This window comes from Myotis daubentonii, chromosome 19 (genome assembly GCF_963259705.1).
Source record: "Myotis daubentonii chromosome 19, mMyoDau2.1, whole genome shotgun sequence".
NCBI lineage: Eukaryota > Metazoa > Chordata > Mammalia > Chiroptera > Vespertilionidae > Myotis > Myotis daubentonii.
The window spans coordinates 25,490,399-25,517,809 of record NC_081858.1 but is presented as its reverse complement, the minus strand read 5'-3'; the positions used below and the strand labels follow the sequence as shown (position 1 = coordinate 25,517,809).

Below are 27,411 nucleotides of genomic sequence, written 5' to 3'. Positions count from 1 at the left end.
AAAAAAAAAATCACAACCATGAACATTGTTACAGTTAGAGGCCCTCTTGGTTCCCCACAATGATACTGGGCATGCTCACAAGGGGTTCCCATTAGTCTTAGTTAAACAACCATCTTTAAAAGGAGAGAAAAAAAAAAAACTCAGCACGCTACCATTGAACTTGTTTAATGTTTCTTCACAAATGGTGAAAAATACTAAAGTACAGACAAGGAATAATCATAATGTTGTGGCCAACATTATAAATATGGAATTATAAATTTAAAACATTTTCTGGTTTAAAAAATAAATCTGGTAGTCAACGCAGCTTGCGGGGTCTCTGCATCTAGTAGGGCCGGTCTCTGCGTTCCTGACGGTGTTCACCTCTACGAGGGGGAAAGAAAAGGGGGGAAGGAGGAGGCGCGGGTTAAAATGGGGAGGAAAGGAACCCCTTCCACAGACCCGAGTCCTGGGGAGCTTCCTGCCTGCTGACAGAGCCGGTCCCACCATCACATACTTATCCATCTTTCCAGGTCCTCCACGCCCGCCTCTTCTTCCTCCCATCTGCTCCATCAAAGGTCCAGGAGGACCCCCAGGGCCACCTCGTCTTCCTCCACCGAAGCCACCGCGGTCCATGCCCCGGCCGCCACGGAAGCCACCTCTGTCTCCACCACGGCCACCTCTGAACATGCCACCAGGACCACCGCGGTCCATGAGGCCGCCTCTTCCTCCCCGCATGCCCCCAGGGCCACCTCTGCCACGGTCGCCGCCTGAGGTAAGAGAAAGGACAGATCAGTGGCAAGACAGAACGGGTGGACGCAAAAGCTCTGCGCTTCTCCCGGAGCAGAGCCCTCACTTGGTCGGGACATCTGGGTTGGCCACCATTTAGCAGTGATGACGGCACTTAAGGGCCCAGATGCACTTACTGCAACCACTGACCTGGTTCTGAGCAGTGGACAGCTGTGGTGACCAAGCCCACCAAGGTAATAAGAGGGTTAGCACCAAGAAGCTGAGGGACGCTCCCCAAACCTGTACCTACCCGGGGGTGGAAAGGGTGGCGGGAGGAAGCCTTCAGGCTTCGGGGCCTTACACTGGTTGCATTCTGTTCTCCAGGCGAAATTCTGGTTTCCACACCCCCTGCGTGAAATTGTACAATAGGAAGCATCAGTTATTTGAGCTAAGGGGGTCGAACAAGCAAAGACAACCTGTCAGCAGGCACACTCTCCACTACCACCAATAGGTCCTGGGTCAAACTCCCCACAAAATGGCTTCAGAACTAGAGCCTCAGGCAGCAATACGTCTGTACGACCTCATACCTGTGACTCGAGAGTCCAGCAGAGCTGTGACCTTTAGGAGGTTCTGAAGCAGCTGGTAAGTGACTGATTAGCCCCCGCGCCCCCCAATAGCAGTCAGTCATCATCCTACTTCTCTTCAGAATGGGAACAGAATGGGAACAGGGCAAGATGTGGAGTGACGTCACTAGCAGGCTATCAGTTTGCCAAGAGAAGCACGTACGGATTGGGGCACTGCCAGTCTCCCGCTCGGTGCTGGACGTTTCCTCCTCCGGATGGGTTTCCTCGGGAGCCCCGGGGCCCTCTTGGGGGGAAGCCTCCTCTGTCTCCTCCTCGGCCTCCCATGCGACCCATGGGTCCCCCGGGGCCTCCTGGGCCTCCCGGACCTGAAATAAAGAACCACCACCCTTTAGAGCGCCAGGTTTGCTTCAGGGAAATGGCCACCGTCGTCATGGCCCCATCTGGCCCCTTTCCCACAAGCCCAAGGTCCTGAACAGCACAGGTAGGAGCCGTGCGGCTGGGAAGCCACAGCTCCCACAGCAGTTGTAGGAGGGCAGTGTTTTCATACAGATGGAGAGACCAACGCAGCATAAATGCGACAGCCCCAGGGTTGACACCCAGGCAGTGTTCCCGGGGGTTCCAGCCTCGCTGACTAACCAAGGTTATGTTCTTGGCTTCCTTTTACTCCCATAAACTTTTTTTTTTTAAAGAGAAGCACTGACGTGGGATACATCAATCAGTTGCCTCTCACACGTGCCCCAACTGGGATCGAACCCGAGACCTCGGAAGGACACAGGACTGTGCTGAGGTGAGCCACACCGGCCACGGCACTCCCAGCATTCAGCAGTCTAATATTACGCCCCCTTTTTATATTTCTAATTAGCTTGTCTACTCTAGAAACCAAATTTCTCCAAGATAAGTGTCTTTAAAAACTTTCAACGCAGCCGCGGCCTAGGTCCAAGCGGGGGTCGGTGCCTACCTCCTCGGAGCGGCGGCGGCATCCCCCTGCCCTCTCGGGGTGGCATGCCCCCCCGCATGCTGTTCATTGGCGGCTTCTTCCGAGCAAGGGAAACTTTCAGCTTGCTTCCTTGAAAATCTTTCCCTAGAAACGAGACAACAGAACAGCAATTACTCCCAACCTTCAACTCTTCCTTCCTTCTTGAAGGACTAGGCAAGGGAGACCACCCCTTTTCACCTACCCCCTCACCCTGCTGCACCAGTGGGCCCTGCCCACAATCTAAGAGCCTTATTGGAAGGACCAGAAAAAAGCCTTTAGACATACTTAAAACCTCGAGGAAAAGTAAGCTGGGGGTGGGGGTGGGGGTGGGACCCTTGTCCAGCGCAGGGTGGGAAGTAGGGACAGGAAGTGCCGAGAGAGGAGGGCCAGGACCTGTCCTCTGACACGTTCGGGCTGATTTTGCCTGAAGTAAAATCTCAGCATCAATGTCAAGGCCACAGATAAATTAAAAAGTACAGTGCTAACATGTCTGTGGGTTTTCTGTACCTCCTGATGTCTGTGTTTAGAGAACCACGTCAGAATGATGTCCCAACAGTCAGAATTCAATCTATTAGCAAAGCCCTCTTTCCCTGAGAGCTGACACAGGCAGCATTGCTAGAAGCCCCAGGCAGTTAGATGCAGCGAGCACACCCTGGTTGATGCCAAATGTCCTACCATCAAACCAGTCCACTGCCGCCTTGGCTGTCGGCGGGTCTTCATAGGACACTGTAGCATCGCCTTTGGGCTTCCCTGTTTCCTTGTCCAAGTAGATGTGGATCATGGGCTGGCCTGTTCTCTTATTCATCTAGGCAACAAACAGCACAGGGGACTGTGATCATAATATACTTGTCTTTTGAGGAAAAAGTCCACATGAAATTCAGACAAGTCCCTGGCAACAATCTTTCACAAACTCATGTTCAGTAAGATGTTAATTTATCTGAGTGGCGGAATTATGGGTGACTTATTTCTTAAATTGCTACAACAAATATATAAAATTATTCCTCCCTCCCCCAGATGTGTTTTATCCTAAGAACCAAAATAGGCTCAAAGTGTGCCTGTGAACAGTGTGGGTCCCACTCCTTCCCTAGCTGCCTTCTCCTGGTGTCCTTGCACACACTCCATTCTGTCTGTGCCCACACTATAGGCACCCAGCGACGGAATCCATGCTGGACCACCTAAGAAAGGACTTGCAGAGTTAAACAGCCTTCAAATCATTAAGTACAGTAGATAGGGCTGTGTGTTCTTAATTAAGTACAACACAGCTGGTTTTTCCTCCAGAGCCAGAACAGATCACTAGTTTCTCAGCTGAACACCAGATGCAGTTGGCTTAAGTTCAGGAGCCACATCGTTCAAGAATATAGCTTCATGTGTGTGTTTTGTATAAAATGTGAACATGATCCAAGTCCAATCTATACATTTGTTTTTATACCTAGAGATGCTTGAAAGTCTGATTATAGGGCTTAAAAAAAAAAAGGTGCGCCTGGCTGGCGTGACCCAGTGGTTGAGTGTTGATGTATGAAACAGGAGGTCACGGTTCGATTTCTGGTCAGGGGACATATCCAGGGTTGCGGGCTTGATCCCCAGTGTGGGGCATTCAGGAGGCAGCCGATCAATGATTCTCACTCATCACTGATGTTTCTATCTCTCTCCACTCTAAAATCAATTAAAAAAATGTATAAAAGGTACAATGCTTATATACAGGTTGTAACTGACACCTATGCTTTAATAAGGGACATTTACATAAAGACTCAAAGTGGCTTGAATGATGGGAATATATACTTTTATAATCTCCATTATAAGACATAAATGGAGACATACAATGTTCATGAGAAAAAAAGATGATTCAGTATTATAAAAAATCATTCTCAAGCTGTCTTATAGATTCAGTAAACACCCAATTTGGCGTTTTAAGGAGCTTCATAAATGGATTCCAAAATATATACAAAAGAGGCAAGGAGTATAGCAAAACATTCCTGAAGAAAAAGAGCAAAGCAGAGTAATTTGTCTGACTAGCTAAGATTTAGCACAACGACATAGTAATTATCTGCTATTAACACAGGATCACACAAATTAACAAAAAGTACACAAGACAACCAAGAAATAGATCCAGGTAGGGGTGGAACTTTCTATTCAGCATTCAGACAATATAAATAACTATAATATAAATCGACAACCCAATGAAAAATAAGACACAAACACATTTCCCAGAAGATGGCATACAGGGAAAAAGCAAATCGAAAAATCAGCAAGTTGAAAGATGATTCCCAGTAGTGGTGAGAATGTGAATCAGTAATACTGTCGGGAGTCTAAGTGGTCGGCCATACCATTAACTTGTGAAGTTAAACATGTACATACCTTAAGCAATTTTATGCCTGGGTACAGCTGATCCTCATCCTTTATGGATTAAATATATACAAATTTGCCTACTCTCAGAAATAAAAATTTATAAACTCCAAAATCAATACTAACAGCACTTTTGTGGTTATGTGTACACATGCAGAATGGCAAATTTTTTTTAAAAAAAATATTTGATTTTTTACAGAGAGGGAGAGGGATAGAGAGCTAGAAACATCGATGAGAGAGAAACATTGATCAGTTGCCTCCTGCACACCCCCCACTGGGGATGTACCCGCAACCAAGGTACATGTCCTTGACTGGAATCGAACCTGGGACCATTTGGTCTGCAGGCCGACGCTCTATCCACTGAGCCAAACCGGTCAGGGCGGAGTGGCAAAATTTTTAAGTTGCCTGATGCACATGCTCACTCAGCTGAGGTCACACAAGACAACACTTTGCCCTCTCATTCCCATTCTCTCTACAGATGACCCAAGGATGGACACTGTAGGGGAGGGGCAGGCAGCGCAGGGAGATTCAATGCTGAGGCGAGCTGGGAAAATCTGAATACCAATTCAGGCAGTCACCACGATGGACCTTCCTTTTCTCTTTGTAAAATATAGAACTACCGGATGAATTGTTTTTAGGGTTATAACCTACCTGAGATATGCCTTCATTAACTCAAGTGTTTGTAGTGACTTTTAGAACCACCGTGAATAACAAGAATGATTGTACACACAGTAGAGAAGCTAGCGCACCGGCACTAGGAGCTGTGTACGAGAACGCTCACTGCAGCATGGCTTATAGAGTGAAAGCCCAGAATCAACCCAACTGTTTTAAGAGAATGTACTTACCTTGAGCTTCTGTTCTAGGGACCCTACCTTCCTGTCTCAAAATCCATTTCTTAGTCTTCCCCACCTAACAACCCCACCACCAGTCCAGTAACTCAGATCAAAACTTTGTAGTCACACCAACTCCCTTGAGTTTGCCAGGGAGGCTCCTGCCCCAGGACCCGACTTGCTATTCCCCCCATTATTCTGAAATACCGTCTCCACTCCGAGCCATATGGATGCTTCCGTTCCTTTCCTTTTATGCCTGCCCTCCTTGCTGTATTGTTTTCCTCTATCATTTAACATACTCTATTCCTTTTTGACTATGTTCCCTGCTATATGTAAACTCCAATGGCTTTTTTCTGGTTGACCCTCGTATAGTCCCACAATAGTACTGCCTTATGGTCAAGTTATCAAGTATGCTTAAAACCATGTTTAGCACTTTTTAAAATAAGGTTTTTGTCCTGGCCGGTGTGGCTCAGTTGGTTGGATGTCGTCCCGTACACCAAGGGTTTGCCGGTTCGATCACCAGTATGGGGTGTGCAGGAGGCAGCCAATCGATGCCGCGTTCTCAAACCGGTGTTTCTCTCCCTCTCAAAGTTAAAACTATTTCTTTTTGAAAAAATACTCAATTAAAAAATTGATTTTTTGGTATGTTAAGGAACAAGCCACAATACATCCAGAAAGAAAAATCAGTCAACTTCAGAAACTACTCTTAACAGCAACTGAATCTCTTTAAAATGCTCTGTGATTGGAACACCTGCCAGATTGCATGGTCATGCTCTAACTTACCTTAACAACTCCACACTGCTTGAAGAAGTCTGCCAGGTCATCTAGAGTCACATTGTCATTTAAACCTTGCACATAAATGGCACTATTGTCAGAGTCTTCATCTGGATCAACAGGTGGGCCTTCCAGAATAAAGAAGACAGAAGGGAGTTACTGTCATGTTCGTATAGAGGCTTATTAACCAACTGGTCCCTGTTGACTGCTAGTATTCATCACAAAACTAGGAGAACTACTAACCAGACTAATAAGAAAGCCATGAAACTTCTGGTTTATTTTGTTTAAGGCTATTATGAGTAGATACTTTTTTGGGGGGTGGGGGTGGGGGGTTAATCCTCACCCGAGGATATTTTTCCATTGATTTTAGAGAGAGGGGAGAATCAGAGAGAAACGTCGATGTGTGAGACACACACTGAATGGCTGCATCACGCACACATCCCGACCAGGGCTGGGGATCAAACTGGCAACCAAAGTAGGTGCCCTTAATTGGAATCGAACCCAGGACCCTGCAGTCTGCGGCCCGACGCTCTACCAAATGAGCCAAACGGCCTAGGGCAGGGGTGGGTAAACTTTTTGACTCGAAGGCCACAATGGGTTCTTAAACTGGACCGGAGGGCCAGAACAAAAGCATGGATGGAGTGTTTGTGTGAACTAATATAAATTCAAAGCAAACATCATTACATAAACGGGTACGGTCTTTTCTTTCAATAGTTTTATTCATTTCAAACGGGCCGGATCGGCCCGCAGGCCCTAGTTTGCCCACGGCTGGGCTAGGGTGAGTAGATGCTTTTCATAAAAGGAAGCCCCAAACTGCCCTTGACACCAAGAATATCACATTCACGATGAGGCTGCTAAACTCTACCACACACTCACTTGTGTGCTACCCGTGTATAATGCACAGCGTGAAAGTGTAAAAGATAAAAATTCAAAATTACCTAAATCAAGATCTGGTCCTTCATCCATGGGTCCTGCCAACCAGGAAAGATCATAGAAAATATTATTAGTGCATGCCTTGCAAGCTACAAAACCTTACAAACACACATAACTATCTACTATACCACCATTTGATGGGGCTTCATTAAATTCAAAATGACCCGCACCGCTAAAATGGAGCAGTGCCCCTTTAACATTTGTGAAAGGTTTCTAGGGTTTTTTCTTTTAAACCATTAACCAAATACACTCTCAATGCTTATGTGCCAAATTAGTGTTAAATTTAAGTCAAAATTTTTCCTCCAAATAAACCAAATTTAAAAAAATGTATTCTCCCCCATATTACAGAAGCAGTTGATCAATATCAAGTTACCCTTTGTTTTGTAACCATAGGTTAACCTTATTACCCCTAAGACAATGCCGGCAGTACCCATTAGTCTCTTTCGTATAGATCATTTTTAAACCGCTTATGAAACTAATAAAAAATTATAGTTTTCTAAAAACTGACTTTTTTTAAACACTATCCATGGTAATACTCAAAAACTTACCACCAGGCTTATTGAAGCCACCTCGCTCTCCAGCGCTGCTGGGGGGATAAACGAAGAAATGAAGGCCTTTCCCTTTAAAAGCCAGTACCGCTCTGAGCCTTGGGGGGGCTCGTGGGGAAGAAGGGCACTGGCTAAACATCTCCAAACAATGCATCTCTCTCATCTTGTCACTATGCCTTTCTTCAGGGCAGCTTGCTCAAATCTCCTTTATATACAACCTTGCTTGTCTGATTGTGTGGCGGGTTCCTTTCATTTCGGGGGCTGGTATTAACAGTGCAATACTTGGCAAATGAGGGGGAAAATGGATCCCAAACACCCACCCCATCAGCTGAAAAACAGAGAGAGCTTGGTGTAGAGGAGTAGCAAGCTGGGACGACTTGTAATGAACCTTTCCATGTTCATAAAGGTGCACCCTCAACCTCTCCCAGGGCAGAACCAAGTGAGACCCTGGGCTCCCTAACCAGTCACAGAATAAAGGAGACAACTGCACTAAATGACTACAACACACACCAGAGGACGCATCCAGCCATCTTCAGCATAAAGCCATACATTTCAGGGCACTAATGAACTTACAATCACTGTGAAAAGAAAATTTACAACCAATTCCAAGGCTAAATGGACTGGGGGTGCAACTTTACAGACATATCAGTTGAGAATAACAACAATGGCAGGATAAAGTGACTGCCTTACATACTTTAAAGGGGAAGAAACTATGAATTGGGCCTTTTTTCCTTCTTTAAATTAAATAAAGGCAGCTCCTCAGTGGGAGGCCCGGAGTTTTCTCTAACCAGTATTGCACCTTTAATACCTGAATATACAATTTCAAGCTGTTGCATGCAGCTTTGTCTTTTTTTTTTTTTTAAAGTACACACCATAAAATGTTCTCTCTCTTTAAACACAAAAGTTTACACTTTAATGTTACACAATTCTAGAGTATTATTATACCTCCTCTGGTTCATTACCAAACAACAAGTATGCAGTTACCAAAGTTACAGAAGGATTCCATTTATACAATGAAAACATTTTGTTAAAAATATTCTATGTATATTTTTCCTCTCCATATGGACACCGTGTCTAGTCCCACTTTTCATTATGCTGCCGGCTGAGTACTGAGTACGGGTACTTTTTAAGTATTGAAGTGTATACAAGGCTCTCACTTTGTAACCTGTAGCATATAAATGCGACAAAGCATGTTAAAAAGTTTCCACGTTTAACAGCCAATGAAAATATCAAAATACTGAGGCAATGAAAAAGGGCACGTTAACAACATTGAGTGCCTTACCTGCAGAAGACACTGAAAACCATCACCACACCACAATAAAAAAGAGGGGGGGTGCCCCTGTCCTGTCCCCAAAGGGTCCAACGGACTGCTGCCCAGTCTGTTGAAAGACCTATGGGGAAAGCCATGACTTTTTCCTAGGGCTCCAGGAGAGACTTCTCATCCAGGAAGAGCGGGCCCCTCTCCCAGCAATGTCTAGCAAAATCAGAATTTATTACTTCTGAAGTATTAAAATGAGTAAATTTGAAATTGGTTTTGCAATTGAAATATACTAAGACTTTTAGGTGATTGGAGACGTGATGATAGTAATTTCAAGTGTCTATGTCTATTTTAAAACATCCATAAAGAAGTGAAACCTTTATAATGGAATGACCTTCTCCAAATCAGAGGATCGATTTTACTTTATACCAAATTATTCATAAAATTTTGCATGTTGTAAAAATAATTGTTTTTTCCAATAAAGATTTCACCAAAGACTTTTAAGTTATGCAGAATATCAGTACCTTCCAATAGTTAACAGATTTGCCAATATAAAAATTAAAGATAAAAATGTTAAATCTATTTATTTTTGAAGCCCACTTCTATAAAAGAAATCCTATTCAATTTTCCCTTGAACCAACAGTGGCGTCAAATCCAATTTATACTTAATAGAGCATTCTGCATAACTTTTATACTAGTTTATATCGGGACAGAACACACACATAACTAAGCCTTCTGGATTATGTTAACCACCAACATTATACCTCACCTTCATCAAAGTACAGATACCAGAAAGGAAAAGAGGAGATGGGAGAAGGGAGGGGGAGGGCAGGCACAGGTAGCAGGGTTACGTTATTGATCTAAACAAAGTTTTCTAAACCAGATTGTGCCATCAATCAAAATGGTCAAACCGATTTAGACTTCTTAAAATCTCCAATAAGGAGTAACACTAGAATTAACTATATACATTACTCTGCAAAAAGCTATTGGATTTTTCTGTGTACCAGGTGCACCTCAGGCTGTAGTTCAAGGGGTTATGGGGACCAAGATCTTCAGCATTATGTTCAACAGTTCGGAGTACAAACAGAAGTTGGGGACAAACATTGTGGAAAACAGCTGCATTCCTTTTTAGCAGTATATACACCAGGTATTTCAAGACAACCATTCAGAGACAATTAGTTAAAAACCTAGATTGTTAGAAGGGTGTGTGTGTTCCATCCCAAGTCTATTTATTACCCACAGAGGCTTTTGACCTCTGGAAACCATGAAGGGAACTGAAAGCTCTAATTTCAAAACCATTCTTTGTTTTCCCCAACCCAACCCAGTAGACTGGCAGGGAAAAAGCAGACTGCCACTTAATATATGCCATAAAGATGACATTTCCATGTTTTAGAAGATGGCTTGGGCTCAACAGATTGTCCATGGAAATGTAGAAATAAATTTCTTATGTCTTTCAGTCCCTTCTTTCCATTGAAAATCCTATGGATGAAACAAAATTAGGTAAAAGGAGAAAAGGTTTGCTCTTACCCCATTCCACCGCGTCCTCCTCCCCGCCCACCTCTGCTCATGCCTCCACGATCAAATCCCCCTCTTCCCCTGCCCCGGTTATCAGGGCCACTCATGCTCCGGTTCTCTCCTGGTCCGGAAAATCCTCCAGACTCCTGCCCATAAACACCCATGCTACTGGGGTGGTCCTGTCGGAATGAACCTGAGGAAAGAGTCACATCTGTAAGCCATGGACCAGCATTCGTACCACTGCCTGTTGTCCTCTCTCCTGGAATCACAGAATTCTCAGGTGCCAAGCACTAAGCAAGGCACCATCCTCGATAACACACTTCTAATCATAGGCTCTTTTAAGTTCAACAAAAAGTGCTGGTTCGTCAAAGGTGAAGTAAACCTTCTATAGTTAGCCTAGAATAAACCATTCCCAAACAAAAAGCCCTCTAGCCAAAAGTTTGCACAGGGTTCTGGATTATAAGGTACCTCCAAAAATAGAGCCAGTTTCTTAGGGTTTTAGCACATGGCTAAGGGTTGGGCTCCATCAAGCAGCACTACTTATTTCATAGTCATAACAACACATGCCCATGAATGGAACCTAATTAAAAAAACAAAAAACCCCCACATACACAACAATCTGGGTAGATTAAATTGTGAAGGTGGTTTGAGTTTTTGATTACTTCTCTACTACGTATATAAAAGTATCCTGTGAGGAACTTTTTTTCCCCTATGGACGTAAACAAAATAAAAAACACAGATGGTGTTTACTTGACTGTCCACACTGCAGTCTTCAGTTAACTACCTGCTCATTGGCACTGAGTTGGGATGGGCAGGCCATAGGAATGCTGACTTCACTCACTGCATAAACTTCCCCAGAGAGACCAGGGTGCCAGTGCCAATCATGTACTCTAGCCAGTTACGAATCTTTTTTTTTTTGCAAGGTCTACTAGTAACAATTAAAGTGAAGAAAAGCACTGAAGTCTTTATTGGGACATCCAAGCTATGAGCCAGGATGCTATGCCCTAAAGATGCACCCTGGAGTCAAAAAGCAAACAATGATAAAGACCATTTCCCCACGTTCAGAAACTCCAAACATAATCACTCTTATTTGGTTTTCTCTCTTAGCAACTCACTCTGCTGCCCGTAGCTGCTGCTCTGCTGGCTATATTGACTTGGAGCCTGGCTGTAGGATCCAGTTTGGGGGGGGTAACTAGTGGGCGGCTGCTGCCCATAGCTGCTTTGTTGACCATAGCTACTCTGCTGTCCATAGCTGCTCGGCTGCCCATAGGTGTTCTGCTGAGAGTAACTGCTCTGATCATAACTAGTCGGCTGTGTAGAGGAATAGCTGAAAGAAAGAAAGAAAAAACACCATTTTAGGAAGGACAGGCTTATTCCTTCAAGCCCCCTAAATACAAGAGACATTCATAGCATGTGATATAGAAAGCCTTAAAAAATGCAGTTACTTCTACATATCAACCTTTTGAATTTGTTTCTACCGCTCTATCCCTCTCCCTTCCCCCCTAAAATCAATAAAAACACATTTCACTCGATGTGGGGTTGGGGGAACAAGAAGAAATAAACCAAAGGGCAATAGGGTGGTGAAGACCGGGTGGGGGGTGGGATATCTGTAATACTATCAATAAAAATGTATTAAAAAAAAACATATTTCAAATTGCTATATATAGTTTCAAACTTTCAGACAGGTCAATCATCTATGAAATCTGGGCATTAATAAAGACAAGACGGATAAAGTAACTTCAGAATCAAGGCACTGTATGAAAGATGAATGTTACACTGATATGCAACTTTTTGATATGGCAGGGAATCGAACCAAAGATACATTCTTAAACAGAAATAAAGCTTTAAGGAACTGGTATTAAACTCCATATGAACCATTATAATCAAAAACAAATTTTAAAGCACAATTAAACTAAGCTTCTATCACCATCTCTCCCCACAGCTGCATGGACACAGCTCTCTTCACCGAGTGTAGCTATTCAACTCCCCAGATTGATGCTCCCAGCTCAGCAGGGGCAGGTGGGCTCTGTGGGAGAACTGCTGGAAGGCCTGTCCACTGCTACTCCAAGCTGCACAGAGACACTTACCAGTCAGCTGTACTGGCTCCTAAGCCTGTTTCTGCCTGCTGCTCTTAATGTGCAAACCAATGAAATGAGTGCAAAAGGGGGGTTATTTCTTCTGGCAAAACTAAGTCAACACTTTAGTGCATAATTCAGGCAAGTCTGAAAACTTGCTTCAATTTAAATGTGAGTGAAACAACTTGCAGTTCTTCCTACACTTTAAAGAAACTAAACCTGGATGTTGTAGACGCTGGTGTGGTTAACCTAAGACAAAGAATGCAGAACAAATAAACTGTAACTCCCCACTGGGGATGTGCCCGCAACCAAGGTACATGCCCTTGACCGGAATTGAACCTGGGACCCTTCAGTCCACAGGCCGACGCTCTATCCACTGAGCCAAACCGGTTAGGGCAAGGTGAAGTTTCTTTTTAAAAAATATAATGCCCTGCATTTTGCTTGCTTTCAAATCTTTCTGTTTCTCAGCCATCTGAATTAACTGAGAGCAAATTGAAAAGAACCTGGAGTGGTAAGAATATTGTTTGTACTTAGAAGAGTTACTGGCTGCCAGGCACTGCTATGGGAACCCAGGACTGAGGTTTTAAAGTTAACAATATGCGGTCAGGCTTATCATTGGGAATAGATAACACAGATCACCCAAGGAAGCAGAAGCAGAGACTGACCTGGTCGGAGGATAGGATGGCGGTGCCGTGACTGGCTGCATGGGGTAGCTCCCAGGTACCTGGGGATAACTGTAGTTGCTCTGTCCATATCCCAGGCTGGGCTGGTTGTAACCCCCTGTGCTGGATTGAGGTTGACTGGTCTCAGCGGGTTTGTTACCATCCTGTGGTCTAAAAGAAGAATAAAGTGAGACTTTTCACCCTCAACCATAAAACTCTTGGGTAAGAACTCTACAAATCTATGAGCAATATGCAATATTAGGACTGAGTTTGGAAAATCCAATTTTAAAGTGAACTGCATCAAACCCAGTGTCGGTCCAATTGTATTTGCTGGAGAACAGAGGGAGGGAATGAATGAATCACATCCACAGAAGAGACATCACCAGGCTTCTGTTTTTTATCCTCACCTGAGGATATCCGCCCCCTCTTGATTTTAGAGAGAGTGGAAGAGAGAGGGAAAGACAGAGAGAAACATCGAGAAACACATCAATTGGTTGTCTTCTACATGTGCCCTAACCAGGGCCTGGCCTGGGGAGAAGCTTGCAACCGAGATATGGATCCTTAACCAAAATCGAACCCTGGACCCTTGGGTCTGCAGGCTGACACTCTATCCACTGAGCCAAACCAGTTAGGGCCATAGTGCTCTGTTCCATGTTAACAGCTATAAAAAGGTAGTTACAATATTTTGTGTTGTCAATTTAAGTGATATGAGAGGGGAGGTAATTTGTTAGGAAAGAAAATGCTATTTCTCAAAAAGGACGGTTGAAAGCAAACAAGAAAACTTTAACAATTCAAGTTTTAGGTTACAGTAACATTTCTGTAAGCCCATGGCATTTATAGATCTGTACTACTTGTGGATTTATGTTTCTCATTCATTAAGAACAGACTTGAAGAAACATTTAACTCAGACTGCCATAGCTTGCCTCAAAATTTCTATAATGGAAATACCATGGCAGGTACATACCCCCCAGCCCCTCCTGCTCAGACGACCTGGGAAATATCCTTGTTAAGTGAGGAAAACTAATCCCAATACTAAGGAAAAAAACCACAGTGGTTTCTATTACCTCTTTGCTCTAACATTCTGCAATAGAGCTGTAGCAAAGTAAGCTTGATCTATTTTAAGCAAAACTCCAAGAATCAGTAGGCAGACCAGAGAGGGTGGGGAAGTACTGCTTTCTTTCTCCAAAGAGCTGAAATAGGTCATAAACCCTCTTTTTTCCAGTGGAAAGGGCAATAGCTGTCACTGATCATAAGACAGACAGCTGTTTCAAAATGGTATGTTGAAAATTAAGAAAAAAGGAACCAAAAAGGATGATTTAGAAAAAACCATTTAATATACAAAACCCTCCAGCTATGGCTTGGATATCCTGTTGCAACGGAGCATCAAGTGGGACTTAAACATTTGATGACACCGATATGCCTAAGTCAATTGAAACAAGGCCCTATACGAACCAGCTAGTTTACTTAGCTCTTACTGCACAGGCTGTCTAGCAGATTTAAACTACCAAGTAACTCTGATTACTCACTGTGCATTTTAGAAGGAATTTCTTGAGTGTTTGCCAGAGCTAATTTCTTACTCTACAGCAGACAAAATGACTAGGCTAAGAAGTTGATCTCTTGTTTATTCCCTAAAAAAACTTCTTTCAAATCAGAACCCAATGTTCTGTCAAGACTGTATGCAGAAACCACCTAAGTGTACTGCCTAAAGCAAATAATATCTTCTGTTAAGTAATAACTAATAATGTTTACCTGCTAACCAGTCATGGAGTATGAACTTTGCCCCAATATTCACCCCACAGCAGGGTACCCAGTTAAGAATTTATACTCGCCGGTTATATTTGGATTACCAAGCCACTACATAATACAAAGATCATGTCAACTCCTTAAGGTGACTTCCAGGTATGGACATATCCTTTACTGACAATTGAGTCACATGATTGTTTCTTAAACCATATGATGACCCCCCTCCCCCCAACCTATCTACACGTTTTCCCAAAGAGAAAGCTGTTACTCATTTACGGGGCCAATAAAACCAAAGGTGAAAATACCATTAGCTGTTCTGTTTTGAGGTAAACCACACAATTTTCTCCTGGTTTTAGAAAAGTTAATACAATAGCTTCCTCCTATCCCAAAAGGTCTCCCTTCTTCTTCTTTTTTTAAAATATATTTTATTGATTTTTTACAGAGAGGAAGGGAGAGAGACAGAGAGTCAGAAACATCGATGAGAGAGAAACATCGATCAGCTGCCTCCTGCACATCTCCTACTGGGGATGTGCCCGCAACCCAGGTACATGCCCCCCGACCGGAATTGAACCTGGGACCCTTCAGTCCGCAGGCCGACGCTCTATCCACTGAGCCAAACCGGTTTCGGCAGGTCTCCCTTCTGAAACTACACTGACCATCCTTATTTTGGCCCCCGGATGGTACCATTTCTCTAAATGGAGAATAATGTGTAGTGTGTTCTAGTGCATTACTTTAATGACTAAGAATATAGCCAACATCTGAGTGCCCTGACCAGGTAATAGCTCAGATGGTTAGAGCATCGTCCCGATATGCCAGTGTTGCAGGTTTGATGCCCCGTCAGGGCACATACAAAAAGCAACTAATGAAATAGCCCTAGCCAGTTTTTCTCAGTGGTTAGAGCTCCAGTTCTTGGACTGAAAGGTCACGGGTTTGATTCTGGTCTAGGGCATGTGCTTTGATTGCAAGCTCAATTCCCAGCCCAGGTGGGGTGCATGCAGGAGGCACACAATCGATGTGTGTGTGTGTGTGTGTGTGTGTGTGTGTGTGTGTCCCCTGCCCTGTCCCTCTTCCACTCTCGTAAAATCAATGGGAAAAAGAATATCCTCGGGTGAGAGTTGACACAAACCAAAAACCCACACCTAAGTGTATGCGAGAGCAGCTATTAAAAAGAAACTAAATCACAAGTGTGTGTAGTTGCTCTCTCTCCTGAATACCTGCAGCCAATGCACTGTAGTTAGGAGAATGTGCTCTTACCTTGCAGGTGCAGTGGTTGCCGGCTGTTGCCCATAGGCCGGGTAAGCAGGCTGCGTGCCATACGCTGACTGAGCGGCATAGGAGGCCTGGGTGGTAGTGACCGTAGCAGTGGTGGTATCATAAGCACCAGTGCCATACCCCTGGACAGGCTGACTGTAGGCCTGGGGGGCAGCTGGAGTAGTATAACCTGGAACAAACAAGAGGAGCGTCAGATTTCTGGCTCCTCAGAGATCTATCTACCTAACCACTCATTATCAGAACCATTTGTAAACCACCTACTTTCAGCCATCCCGTATTTAACTCCATTAAATATTTCCCCTGCAGTAAAAGTAACAGTGACAAACCAATATTTAAAACCTAAATTCTCTGAATTTAAGTACCCCCCCAAACCTCTCAAGCAGGGAAATAAAAGGCAATGACATAGCATCTTAAAATAGCTACGAATAAGTATCCAGGTACTGGTTTTAACATTAAAACCCACAATTTGAAATTACTTGTTTTCAGTCCCAAGCACTCCATCATGAGCAGTTCATGTTTAATTTAAGGACACTGGAAATTCTAGAGAATGTGCTTAATGTTTAGTGGAAGATGTTAACGAGTGAACACTTCTAAGAACTGCTAATTTTGTTTCAGGTAACAAGTAACTAAAAAAATGCTTATCACCACGTTAAAATCAAAATAGCACACGGGTCTGTTCCTGTCTTGTTTACCTACCACTGGCACAAAGGCCTTTTTCCTCATCTATATTGGGGGTAGACCCTAGAGCTCCTTACTACTTCCCAGCCACGTGTCACAAAGACCTGCTCTCACAGTTCTCTAGCTCCTGTCTTTGCTGGACCAGGCAGGATCCACGTGCCCTTTCACCTGGAACTCGGGCTGGAAGTCTGACACCGCCCGTCCCAGCCCCCAAATCTGCAGCTCCCTCTCCTGGGAGAGGTGTTACAACCTTTCCTGGTGCTGGGCTCACCTCCCTCCTATTCATCCTCCTGGTCAGTAAGCACAAGTGAGCCATACAATAAAAAGTTACATCCAAAAAAAAAAAAAAAAAAAAAAAAAAAAGTTACATCCAGCTCTAGCTGGTTTGACTCAATGGATAGAGCGCTGGCCTGCGGAAGGAAGGGTCCTGCGTTCGATTCCGGTCAAGGGCACATGCCCAGGTTGCAGGCTTGATCCCCCGTTGGGGGCATGCAGGAGGCAGCCAATCAATGGTTCTTTCTCATCATTGATGTTTCTCTCCCTCTCCCATCCTCTCTGAAATCAATAAAATATATTTTTAAAAGTTACTTCTAGTCATCAGCATTTATACCCAAAGCAAAATCCAAATCTCATTAAAGTAAAAAAAGTTTCAGTGTTAACAGGTCATGAATGAAGACTGGTGATTTTAGTTAAGATTTAGAACCTTAAACTTCACAGGGTACAATAACTATATTCTACATCCCAAACATTTTTCTTTTTGGTAAATTCTGAAATTAATTATACACAAAGATAGTAATTTTGTTCTCAAACAAAACAGGAAGCCTCAAACAGTGTAAGTTTTTCTGAGTTGGAATGTTGTTCATCTAAACGTTTATTAACAGTTTTGTGCAGAGTCCTAATGTCAATCACACAGAGCACTCATTTAATTAAATTTAACTGGAATCTAATTCCACCTACACTATTAATCCTACACAGATTTTCCCCCTACACGACAGGCCATCTAGAAGATTTACAAGATTAAAAACAAAAACAAAACTGATTAGGGAAATAATTCATGTCATAAAACTATGCAGCAACAGAGTTTTGTAGTACTAAGATTATAGTAAGGCACTGAGTTAATTAATAATCTTTTAATTAATCTGTAGTACCAACACAAGCAGCCAAGCAAAATGAGCAAAAATTAATAAAGCAAAATGATAAAAAAAAAAACCAAAAAAAACCCAACAGCAAAAAAGACAACACATGCACTGACAACTTTAAGGAAAAAGGTATTAAAAGATCACACAGCCCTAGCTGGTGTGGCTCAGTGGGCAGAGACAGAGTGGCAGCCTGCAGACTGAAGGGTCCCAGATTTGATCCCCATCAAGGGCACGTGCCCGGGTTCCGGGCTTGATCCCCAGTAGGGGGGTGTGCAGGAGGCAGCCAATCAATGATTCTCTCTCATCATTGATGTTTCTTTCTCTCCCTTCCTCTCTGAAATCAATAAAAATATATTAAACAAACAAAACAAAAAAGATCACACAAATCTAATTTTTGTTTAGCTTTACCAGTAAAAATTAAAGCTTAAAATTTCTATTCCAATTAATGAATTGAGATTTATAAACAGGATTCCTTTTCATGAAATAATTTTAAAAATTCTAGAAGAGAAAAATGTCCTTTGATATGTTCCTTACAACAATTATCCAATGACTTTTACACGTAAGGCAGTGTGAGGTTAAGGAGGAAAGTGGTAAGTGTGCTTGAACCCACTTCCTACCTATCAAGGACCTATGTAGTTTGGTTCAGTTTCAGTTTGCTCATCAGGTTTAAATTTTGTTCCTTCATGCCAGAGGTTCATGGGAGGATGAGGGGAGATATGACAGTCCTCCATAAACTATAGTCTATATAAATATTTCTTATATCTATTTGTTAAAAATATATTTTTATTGATTTCAGAGAGGAAAGGAGAGGGAGAGAGAGACAGAAACACCAATGATGAGAATCACTGATAGGCTGCCTCCTACACACCCCACACTGGGGATCGAGCCTGCAACCTGGGCATGTGACCTGACAGGAATTGAACCCTGACCTCCTGGTTCAAAGGTCTATACTCAACAACTGAGCCACACCGATGGGGCTCCTTATATTAAAATAAACAGGTCATGATGAAATACAGCTGTACTGTATATAGTTGTCCCTCAGTATCTGTGGGGCATTGGTTTCAGATCCCTGTGATTTGAGGATGCTTAAGTCCCTTATGTAAAATGGAGTAGAACAATGCATATGTATTAAAAAGTTGCAAAAAGCATATACCTTAAAAGTTCTCATCACAAGAAAAAAATAACCAAGCGCTGATGGATGAACTAGACTTACTGTGATCATTTCACAACACAATATATAAAAGTATAAAATCATTATGCTGTACACTCCAAACTGTTGTTATGTCAATTATAACTCAATAAAAAAATGTTTGTTAGAATACATGAAGTTCATGCCACAATTTCAAAATTCTCTGCTAAAAATCCAACAGCAAGTTTAAACATTCCCCAACCTATTCAAGATATGTATTAGATTAGGGAGTACTTCCCATCAAATCCAGGACACTGTCACTCAATAAGATAAATTACAAATAGGTTTCTCCCCACTAAAGACTCTGATAGACTATATATAACTTAGAGAACTGCAGGTGATTGGGAAAAAAAGTTTTTACATCTGTAAGATTTTTGTACTAAATATTCTTTAATAATAATAGCAATAATAAAGATGGGAGTAGGTGGGGAGAAGGTAGGGAATCCTAAAACAATTACACAATACTGAACATAAAAGTACTGTATAATTTTCATATACTCCACTCTCAACCCCAGTATTAGGATAGTTTATTCTATTCTAATTCTTAGAATACTTTTTAGTTTGTGGAATGCCATATATATACACACACACACACACACTTACATATATATGTGTATATATATGTATATATGTATATATATTTTAAGACATATGAATTAAAATTCATCATCATCACTTAAATAGAAAATAAAATGTGTCTGGACTGGAAACCAACAAACAGACAAACATAATTGACATGCAGGGTGGCAGCCTTCACCTCTAAAGAAATCTAATCATGCACCTGTCCTTCAGGGACCATGGGGGGGAAGTCAGCTGGGGAATAGTCATCTGAAGTACCTTTGGGAAGGTGAACTATTATTAAGGCTTGACACAGAAAAATGTAAAATAAAAAAGCAGAACTTTCCCCAAAATCACATAAAGAAAAAGGCATGGATCTGCAAATGGCACCTGAAGCAGTTTTCCATTAGCACCTTGCTGTGTATGACATTAGAAAGTTTGAGGGTTAAACTAATGAAAACACCTATGGGGTTAACATTACAGGGTTAAACAAGATGGAAAGCATTTCCCATGCAAGAATGAGCAGGACAGTCAAACCTGTACTGGTCCCTTCTACTGTGGAAAGCACAAAACAGAAAGTAGAGGGTACACTATCAGATGAAGTAAACAGATGTGAAAACCAGTTTGATATTTTTAGCAGCTCAGTTTAAGAAGGCTCATTCTTACCCAAAATTAGCATTAGCACAATCTTTTATATATTTGCCATTTTGCTGTGAGATTATTCAATATACTATATAAAATAGCTAAAGGAAAAGTTCTTTTTTCCCTTGGAATTTATTCCACCCACATTCTATTAGCAATCCCTCAAGGAGAATATAAGGGAAAAGGAGAAAAAAAATAACTCCTCCTAAGAATGCCAGATGCCAAGATATGGACCAGAATATAGACCAAACAGCACAAGTAACAAGCTTCTTAGCAAACACCTAGTTGCTGTGACCCAGAAGTATGTCCAAGGCAGGCTTTACCTGTGGGAGGCTGTCCATAAGAAGTCGCATAGGCTGTCTGCCCATAGGTAGCAGTGGTCTGAGCCTGGGTATAGCTGACATCAGTGGGCTGTCCATAGGTTCCATAACTTTGCTGCCCATACGCCTGCTCAAAGGAAATGGATGGAAAAACTTCAGCTATATAAACCTTGTATTTTTATGGAGAAAAACAACAAAAAAACACCCCACACCCGATTTACTTCTAAGTTTTTAAATTTAGAAGTTGAAAATATTGTTTTCAAATAAGATAAAAAAAAAAAAAAGACAAGTGATCACATTACTTTTCCCTGATCACATGAATTTTCCCTGATCTGATGCACTCATATTTTTGTAAATTTAACTACAAAAAAGTTCCTGAGATAATTAGGCAAAATCACAGTTAACTGTACAGGAGACTAGTAAGACACTCTCAAGGGATGAGCAATAAGGGAACAGGTGTACTATAATTACCAGCAGTAAGTGTACCAGTTTTAGCAACTGGAAACAAATATTAGGAAGACAAAACGAACAAAGAGAAAGGAAAATGAAAATCAAATCTACAGATAATTTTGAAAACCAGATTTTCAGTAGGACGAAGATTTCACCTCCAAGAAAATGAACTAGAACACTGCATGTCTCCTTAAGGTTAACACATCAACAGCACTGTCTTTTGAACTTGGACATCAGTAATACAGAAAATTGGCAAGAAATGAGGTGTTTTCAGATATTAGCATGATCGTATTCTAGATCTGAATGACCAGTTACGTAGTATCTGCCAGAGACATCACATCATTCTGCCTGTTCTAGAATGTTTCTATGGCAGTTATTAGTACCCGTTTTTAAGCCAGACCATTTCAGAATTTGAGGTGATCTTGAGAACACTTGGAAGCTAATTTCTAGAATCTGCTGGCCTAGGGTTTTAAACACAGACTCATTTACTGAAGAACCCTTAACCTCTCACAGGTAGTGACACAAGCTGACCCTCCACTTACTGTCTGACCACTGGTAAATGCCTTAATATCCATGCCCTGCATGTTTTCATTTGCCAGATGTCATATCACCTTCTTCTGTAGAAGGTGAATACATAGAAGGACCAAGCATGGAGCAGGGTACCTAACTTGAGAAATGATACTAGAAAGGTATGGAGAGCTGGCAACTCCCAGATTGGGGATGGATCCATATATAATGGCATTCCCACTGTGAAAGTTTAAAATGCCTGGTTATTTTTATTACAAGCACATTACACTTTTCTATTACCTAACTTTTGAAAAAGAATTGTGCTGGCTATTGTTTGAATGGTTGATAGAAACATTTTATTTAGGGATGCAGCTACATATATATTTATCTTAAAGATTACCTGAGTGGTCTGTGCATATCCTTGAGTGGGCTGGGCGGTGTAAGCACTGTAGCTGTAAGAGAAATTAAATGCAAAAACTGAATATAGAACATTCAGATTCCATTACTAAATCCCCCACAACTATAAGCAGGCTCCATTCCATTAATCAATTACACACAAAATACTGTTGTAAAAGACTGACTTACCCCTGCTGGGCTGCAGCTTGGCTGTAGGTACTGTAATCTGGAGGAAACAAGGAGAAAATAGTGTGAAGTCAGCAAAGGCAAGAAGGGGAAAAAGGGGGCAGGAATTCAGGTGGCAGGAAGATGAACTCTTTTAACAGACAGTGGTCGGCAAACTGCGGCTCGGCTCGCGAGCCACATGAGGCTCTTTGGCCCCCTGAGTGTGGCTCTTCCACAAAATACAGTGGGGCCTTGACTTACAAGTTTAATTCGTTCCGACACCGAGCTCGTTAACTCAAATTACTCTGTCAACTCAATGCAAAAAATCAGCTGAGAGACAGCTCGTATCTCAAAAAAAACTCGTTAGTCGGGACACTCGTAAGTCAAGGCCCCACTGTACCGACTTTTGCGCATGGGCCACGAAGTTTCAATCGCACTGTACATGTGCGCCCGCACGTGGTATTTTGTGGAAGAGCCACACTCAAGGGGCCAAAGAGCTGCACGTGGCTCGTGAGCCGCAGTTTGCCGACCACTGGTTTAGAGAGAAGCTATGGGCCAGCATAGGTCTGAATGATTACCTCTTACTTCTTTTTAAATGTTATTGATTTTTTTTTTTTGAGAGAGAGAGAGAAAGGGAGAGGGATAGAGATAGAAACATTGATTAAACATTGATTGCTGCCTCCTGCACAGCCCCTACTGAGTATCGAGCCTACAACCAGGACATATGCCCTGATGGGAACTCAAACCCGTAACCTGTTGGTTCATAGGTTGAGGTTCAACCGCTGAGCCATACCTGAGCCATACCGGTGGGGTGAATATCTCTTATTTCTTAAATACCAATCCCCAAAATAAGTCTAAGCCAGTTTAAGTCAAAGTTTGAACACAGTGCCAGTGAATGAGGTCAAGATCAGCTGATTTGGCAGAGATACTTGGCAGTTCCCATGACCACAACCCCCCCTTGACCACAGGCTGTCATTTCAAATAGATGATCATCATCCTAAGACTAGCAGAGAACAAGACAAACCAACAGGACCAGAAGTTTTATCTTCATACAAAAAGGAGGCAAGCGCCATTACAATGCCCAATACCAGGTTGATTACATTAGTAGATACACCTCCTCAAAAAGTCTTTCCATTGCTCCCTCACGGAGACTAACGGTAACTGCATTCTCTAGCAGGACTGGTGGAAAACAGAACAGTCATCTCAATTCAGTGTTTTAAAGGGTTTGCTGTTGACTGTATGAGAGCTACAACTGTACAATAACTCAAAAGCTAGAACATTATAAACCTCACCAAAGTTAAGGTAGTATCTTGATTATTTGCAGAGAAAGCACTTAATCTTTTGGGGAAGAATTTGGTTTTAGGTACAGTCATCTTTTTAAAACTCAAAATTATTTCAATAAAAAAAAAGCCACAATTTTTCTGCCCCCCCCCCTCTTTTTTTTTCTAAGTAAAACTTCCTGTAATTTTCCTCTGCATATGAAGTATATAAAAAAGGACTAAAAATTCTGGTCCAGTAAGATCTACAAATAGTGAAAACAAAATGAAATGATTAAGAAGTTTTCACAGCACTACTGAATTAAACATGTTTTTTAAAGTTATTTTAAATCTTCACCTGAGGAGAGAGAGCGAGCACGCACTCCATGTGAGAGATTGTTGCCTCCTGCACAATTGGGGCCAGGGAATGAAACTGCAACCCAGGTGTGTGCCCTTGACCAGAATTGAACTCGAGACCCTTCAGTGCGCAGGCTGACGATCTAACCATTGTATACCACCCCATCCAGGGCTAAAGTAATTATCTCTTTAAAAATTTAAATATCCTTTCATTGATTTGAGAGAGGAAGGGAGAGAGAAAGAGAGGGGAGAGAAAGAGAGTATATCATACGAATGACGACAAAAACCCCCAAACATTCTCATCAGTGATGAGAATCATTGATCGGCTGCCTCTTGCATGCCCCACACTGGGGATCGAGCCCCCAACCTGGGCATGTACCCTTAACTGGAATGGAACCTGGGACCCTTCAGTCCGAAGGCTCTATCCACTGAGCCAAGCCAGCTAGGGCTAAAGTACTAGTTATTTTTTAAAATTCTGCCCAATTCTTTGCTCTCCACAAGAAATACGTATCTTATTCTATGTTACAAGACAGTACTGCCATTAGAGCTAAACAAAAGGTCCTTTCTATTCCATTCAGAAAAGTCCCTCACATGAAAGCAAACAGTTGTTGCCATTGCAGCTCTTCAAGGAGGGGTTTCTACCCCAACTCCATTCAAAGTCCACTCGGCGGAGGGCATTTTGGTGAGTCCGTCTCTTTTCAGTCAGCTCCTCTTTCTACTGCTACACTTTGCCTACTTTCCTTCCTCCCTACGCCCTCAACTCAGAACCCCAGTCATCAGCATAATCAAATCAACTGCCCAAAGGCTATGAACTGTTTTGTTTGAGAAACCAACGTGGAGGCAGTTGAAGGAGAAACCTAAGGCAGCGGTTCTCAACCTTGGCCGCACATTAGAGTCACCTGGGAATCTTCAGTGAGGCCACAACATTGGTAACAAAGGAACAGAATTTCCTGAGGACGAGGCCCAGAAATCAGGATTTTAACAAGATTCCCAGGTGATTCCAATGTGCAGCCAAGGTTGAGAACCGCTGCCTTAAGGCTTTTCAATAGCACCACAAGCTGTGCTCTCAATGCGGCAAATAAAAAGCAAATGCAAATCACTTCCCGGCGGTTTTCACAAAGTAAACACACCGAGCAGCATACAAAAATCGAATATTTCAGCCTACACTCTGTTGAGGTTCCTACTTGAGAAATGATACCAAATCTTTGACATCTAAGTCCAATGTCTGCAAGAGGCCTTTCCTACAAGAGCGGTTATGTAAAACACAAAACTGGCAAAGCTGACATGGAGCAACCCATGTTCCCAGCTCAGCGCGAGTCCAAACGCTCCAGCCCCGCGTCGGTAGCCTAAGGGAGGCACAAACTTTGTTTACGAAAACTTCTCCACCTGCAGCCCACCAACACGGCTCGGAGTACCTGCCACCGGTTACGTTAGATTTCACTACAAAGGGGCGGCTGAGGAGGGCTGTGACCCCAGCGGGGCTGCCCAGTGCGGGCCATGTTCTCATTTCTTGGTCTGACGGGCAGTTAATGGGGAGTTTGCACGGTTCTTCTGATAAAATGGGCACATCCTGTACTTTTAGTCTCTTCTAGTATATCATACGAATGAGGACAAACACCCCCAAACACCTAACGTGACATTCCCCGCGGCAGCGGCTTGGAGACACTGGACCGCGATCTCCACCCGTCTGCAGCCCACACGAGCACCGGGACGGGCGGCGTGGCGGCGCCAAAACGCTCTGCCCCGAGGTCGGCAGGGCCCCGAAGCTCCGCGCAGGGCGCGCTAACTCCCCACTTGGAAGGGCGGGGAGCCGAAGGTCACCCCAGTTACCCCGCGGACTCCCCACCGGCCCCGCGCCTGAGCCCCCACCCCCCGGAACGGGAATGCAACTAGGACACGGTGGGGAGCAGGAGACGCCACGACGGGCCGACCCAGCCACCCCATCTCCCCCCGGGGGCGCCCCACAGCCGCCATCTACCTGCTCCAGCCCTGAGCCCCGTCCTCAGGTCGCGGGGTTCAGGCCTCTTAGATCACAGCTCGGAGCGTCTCCCGCCTGTCTGTCTGTCTCTCTCCACTTCCTTCTCCCGCGCGCGGCCTTGCAAGCCGGGAGCGAGGCGGCCTGAGGACACCCCCGGGGCCGCTGCCCGCCACGGCGGGTTAAGAGCAGGAGCCGGCCGCGCCCCTCAAACACGCCCGGCCCCGGGGGCCGCTCCGGACCCATAGGCGAGCCCCTGCCCCCGAGCCGCCCGCCCTCCCCCGTTCCGACACCACCGACCAGCCCGCCGGCTTCCCCCGCGCCTCCCTCGCGCGCCGGCCGGGCCTTTTGTCTCCGCGGGTCCAGGAGGCGGACCTTTCCCCCGCGGAGCCCGCGAGCCGGACGGGTCTCGTCAGACCACGGCTCGCCCTCGGCTGGAAAATGGCCCCGGGAAGCTCCTCGATTGCTTTCCGGGGCAGGAAGGAGCCCGTGGGAACACCGGAATTTGTTTTTTATTGGGGGGGGGAAGCATGGAGGGGGCTTTGAAGGCGGGAGCGCCGCCCGGTGAAGCCCGGTCGGGCCGTAAGGATGACGGGGCCCTCGGCTCCCGACCCCGCCGGCCTTTCTTGTGTCTTCGCTTCCCCCTCGGGCTTCGGGGGAGGCAGACTCGCCCCCCGGGTCCCTGGAAGCGGGTGGTGGTGAGAGCGAGGGGACTGCACGCTCGCGGCCGGTCGAGCCGCCGCCGGGCCAGCCCCCCGCCAGCCTGGGGGCGCCGGGCTCCAGGCCGGGCCGACCCCGCCGCCACGCGGGGCCCCAGAGGCCGCAGGCCCCGCCCACGTGGCGGGCGGCCCGGAGCGCGGGGCCCCGACCGCCACACAATGGACACCACCGGAGGCCCCGCGCGCCCCCGCCGCCGCGAGCCCCCCGCGCGCGGCGGCGGGGGCGCTGGAAGATTCCAGAACCGGCCTGCCCGGTGGGGGAGGGGAGGGCGAAGCGGGCTCTCCTTTAGCTCGTTGGACCGTGGCGGGGGCCTCACCCCCTCCTCGAAACCCCCACTCGGCCGCCCCGACCATCCCCCCGAGACGGGCAGCCCCCGACCTGGGCGCCCCGGCCGTCGCCGGCGCGGCCGCGTTTCCCCCGCACTCACCCGTGGACGCCATTTTCTCTCCTTCCTCCTCGTTCTCTCAACGTCCGTCTCCCTCGCCCTGGCCCCCTAGGCGCCGCACTGCGCAGGCGCGCTGCTCGCAACCCCGGGCGCTACCATCGGGCCCGGCCGCGGGGGGCGGCGGCGGCGGGAGGAACCATCGCGTCCTCGGCCCCCCGCCCGCGCTCCCGCCCGGAGCCTCTGGGAAGGGCGGCGGCTGTGAGGCGCGGGGAGAAACCGCCCGGAGGGACCGGCGGCGGCCGGGCGGCTCTGCGTGTCGGGGCGGAGCGGTTCCACACGCGAGGCCGGGTCGTGCCCAGTGGTCACGTCCGCGGGCTCTAGGGACCGTCTCGGAAGAGCCCTCCGCGGAGGGAGGCGGAGGCGGAGGCCGGGAGGCGGGGGAGGGGCCCTGGGCCC

At 44.9% G+C, this 27,411-nt stretch overlaps 1 protein-coding gene across 8 annotated transcripts; it reads right to left on the bottom strand.

Moving 5' to 3' along the window:
* EWSR1 (EWS RNA binding protein 1) lies at positions 1-27,334 on the bottom strand. 8 transcript variants are annotated; one of them, XM_059676175.1, is made up of 18 exons: positions 26,998-27,327; positions 22,287-22,323; positions 22,102-22,153; positions 20,748-20,871; positions 20,320-20,337; positions 16,201-16,387; positions 13,207-13,374; positions 11,582-11,793; positions 10,479-10,659; positions 7,694-7,731; positions 7,151-7,183; positions 6,222-6,340; positions 2,941-3,070; positions 2,248-2,370; positions 1,492-1,654; positions 1,016-1,113; positions 494-746; positions 1-362 (listed from the first exon to the last, which is right to left on the bottom strand). In XM_059676175.1, exons 1-18 carry the CDS (start codon positions 27,008-27,010, stop codon positions 323-325), a joined length of 1,989 nt encoding a protein of 662 aa, XP_059532158.1. In that variant the 5' UTR covers positions 27,011-27,327; the 3' UTR covers positions 1-322. The 8 variants fall into 8 exon arrangements, with proteins under 8 accessions (XP_059532158.1, XP_059532159.1, XP_059532164.1 ...); XM_059676176.1 differs by having other exon boundaries at positions 7,694-7,728; XM_059676181.1 differs by lacking the exon at positions 26,998-27,327 and adding an exon at positions 25,854-25,897.
* Between the last annotated feature and the right edge of the window lie 77 nt (positions 27,335-27,411).

What these genes read in the sequence shown, in the direction of transcription:
- EWSR1 (XM_059676175.1), bottom strand. An exon ending in GGAGGACGCGGTGGAATGGG is followed by an intron (nt 7,732 to 10,478) that starts GTAAGAGCAAAC and finishes TTATCCCCCCAG; the next exon opens with CAGCGCTGGAGAGCGAGGTG. An exon ending in GGCAGTGGACTGGTTTGATG is followed by an intron (nt 2,371 to 2,940) that starts GTAGGACATTTG and finishes TCTCGTTTCTAG; the next exon opens with GGAAAGATTTTCAAGGAAGC.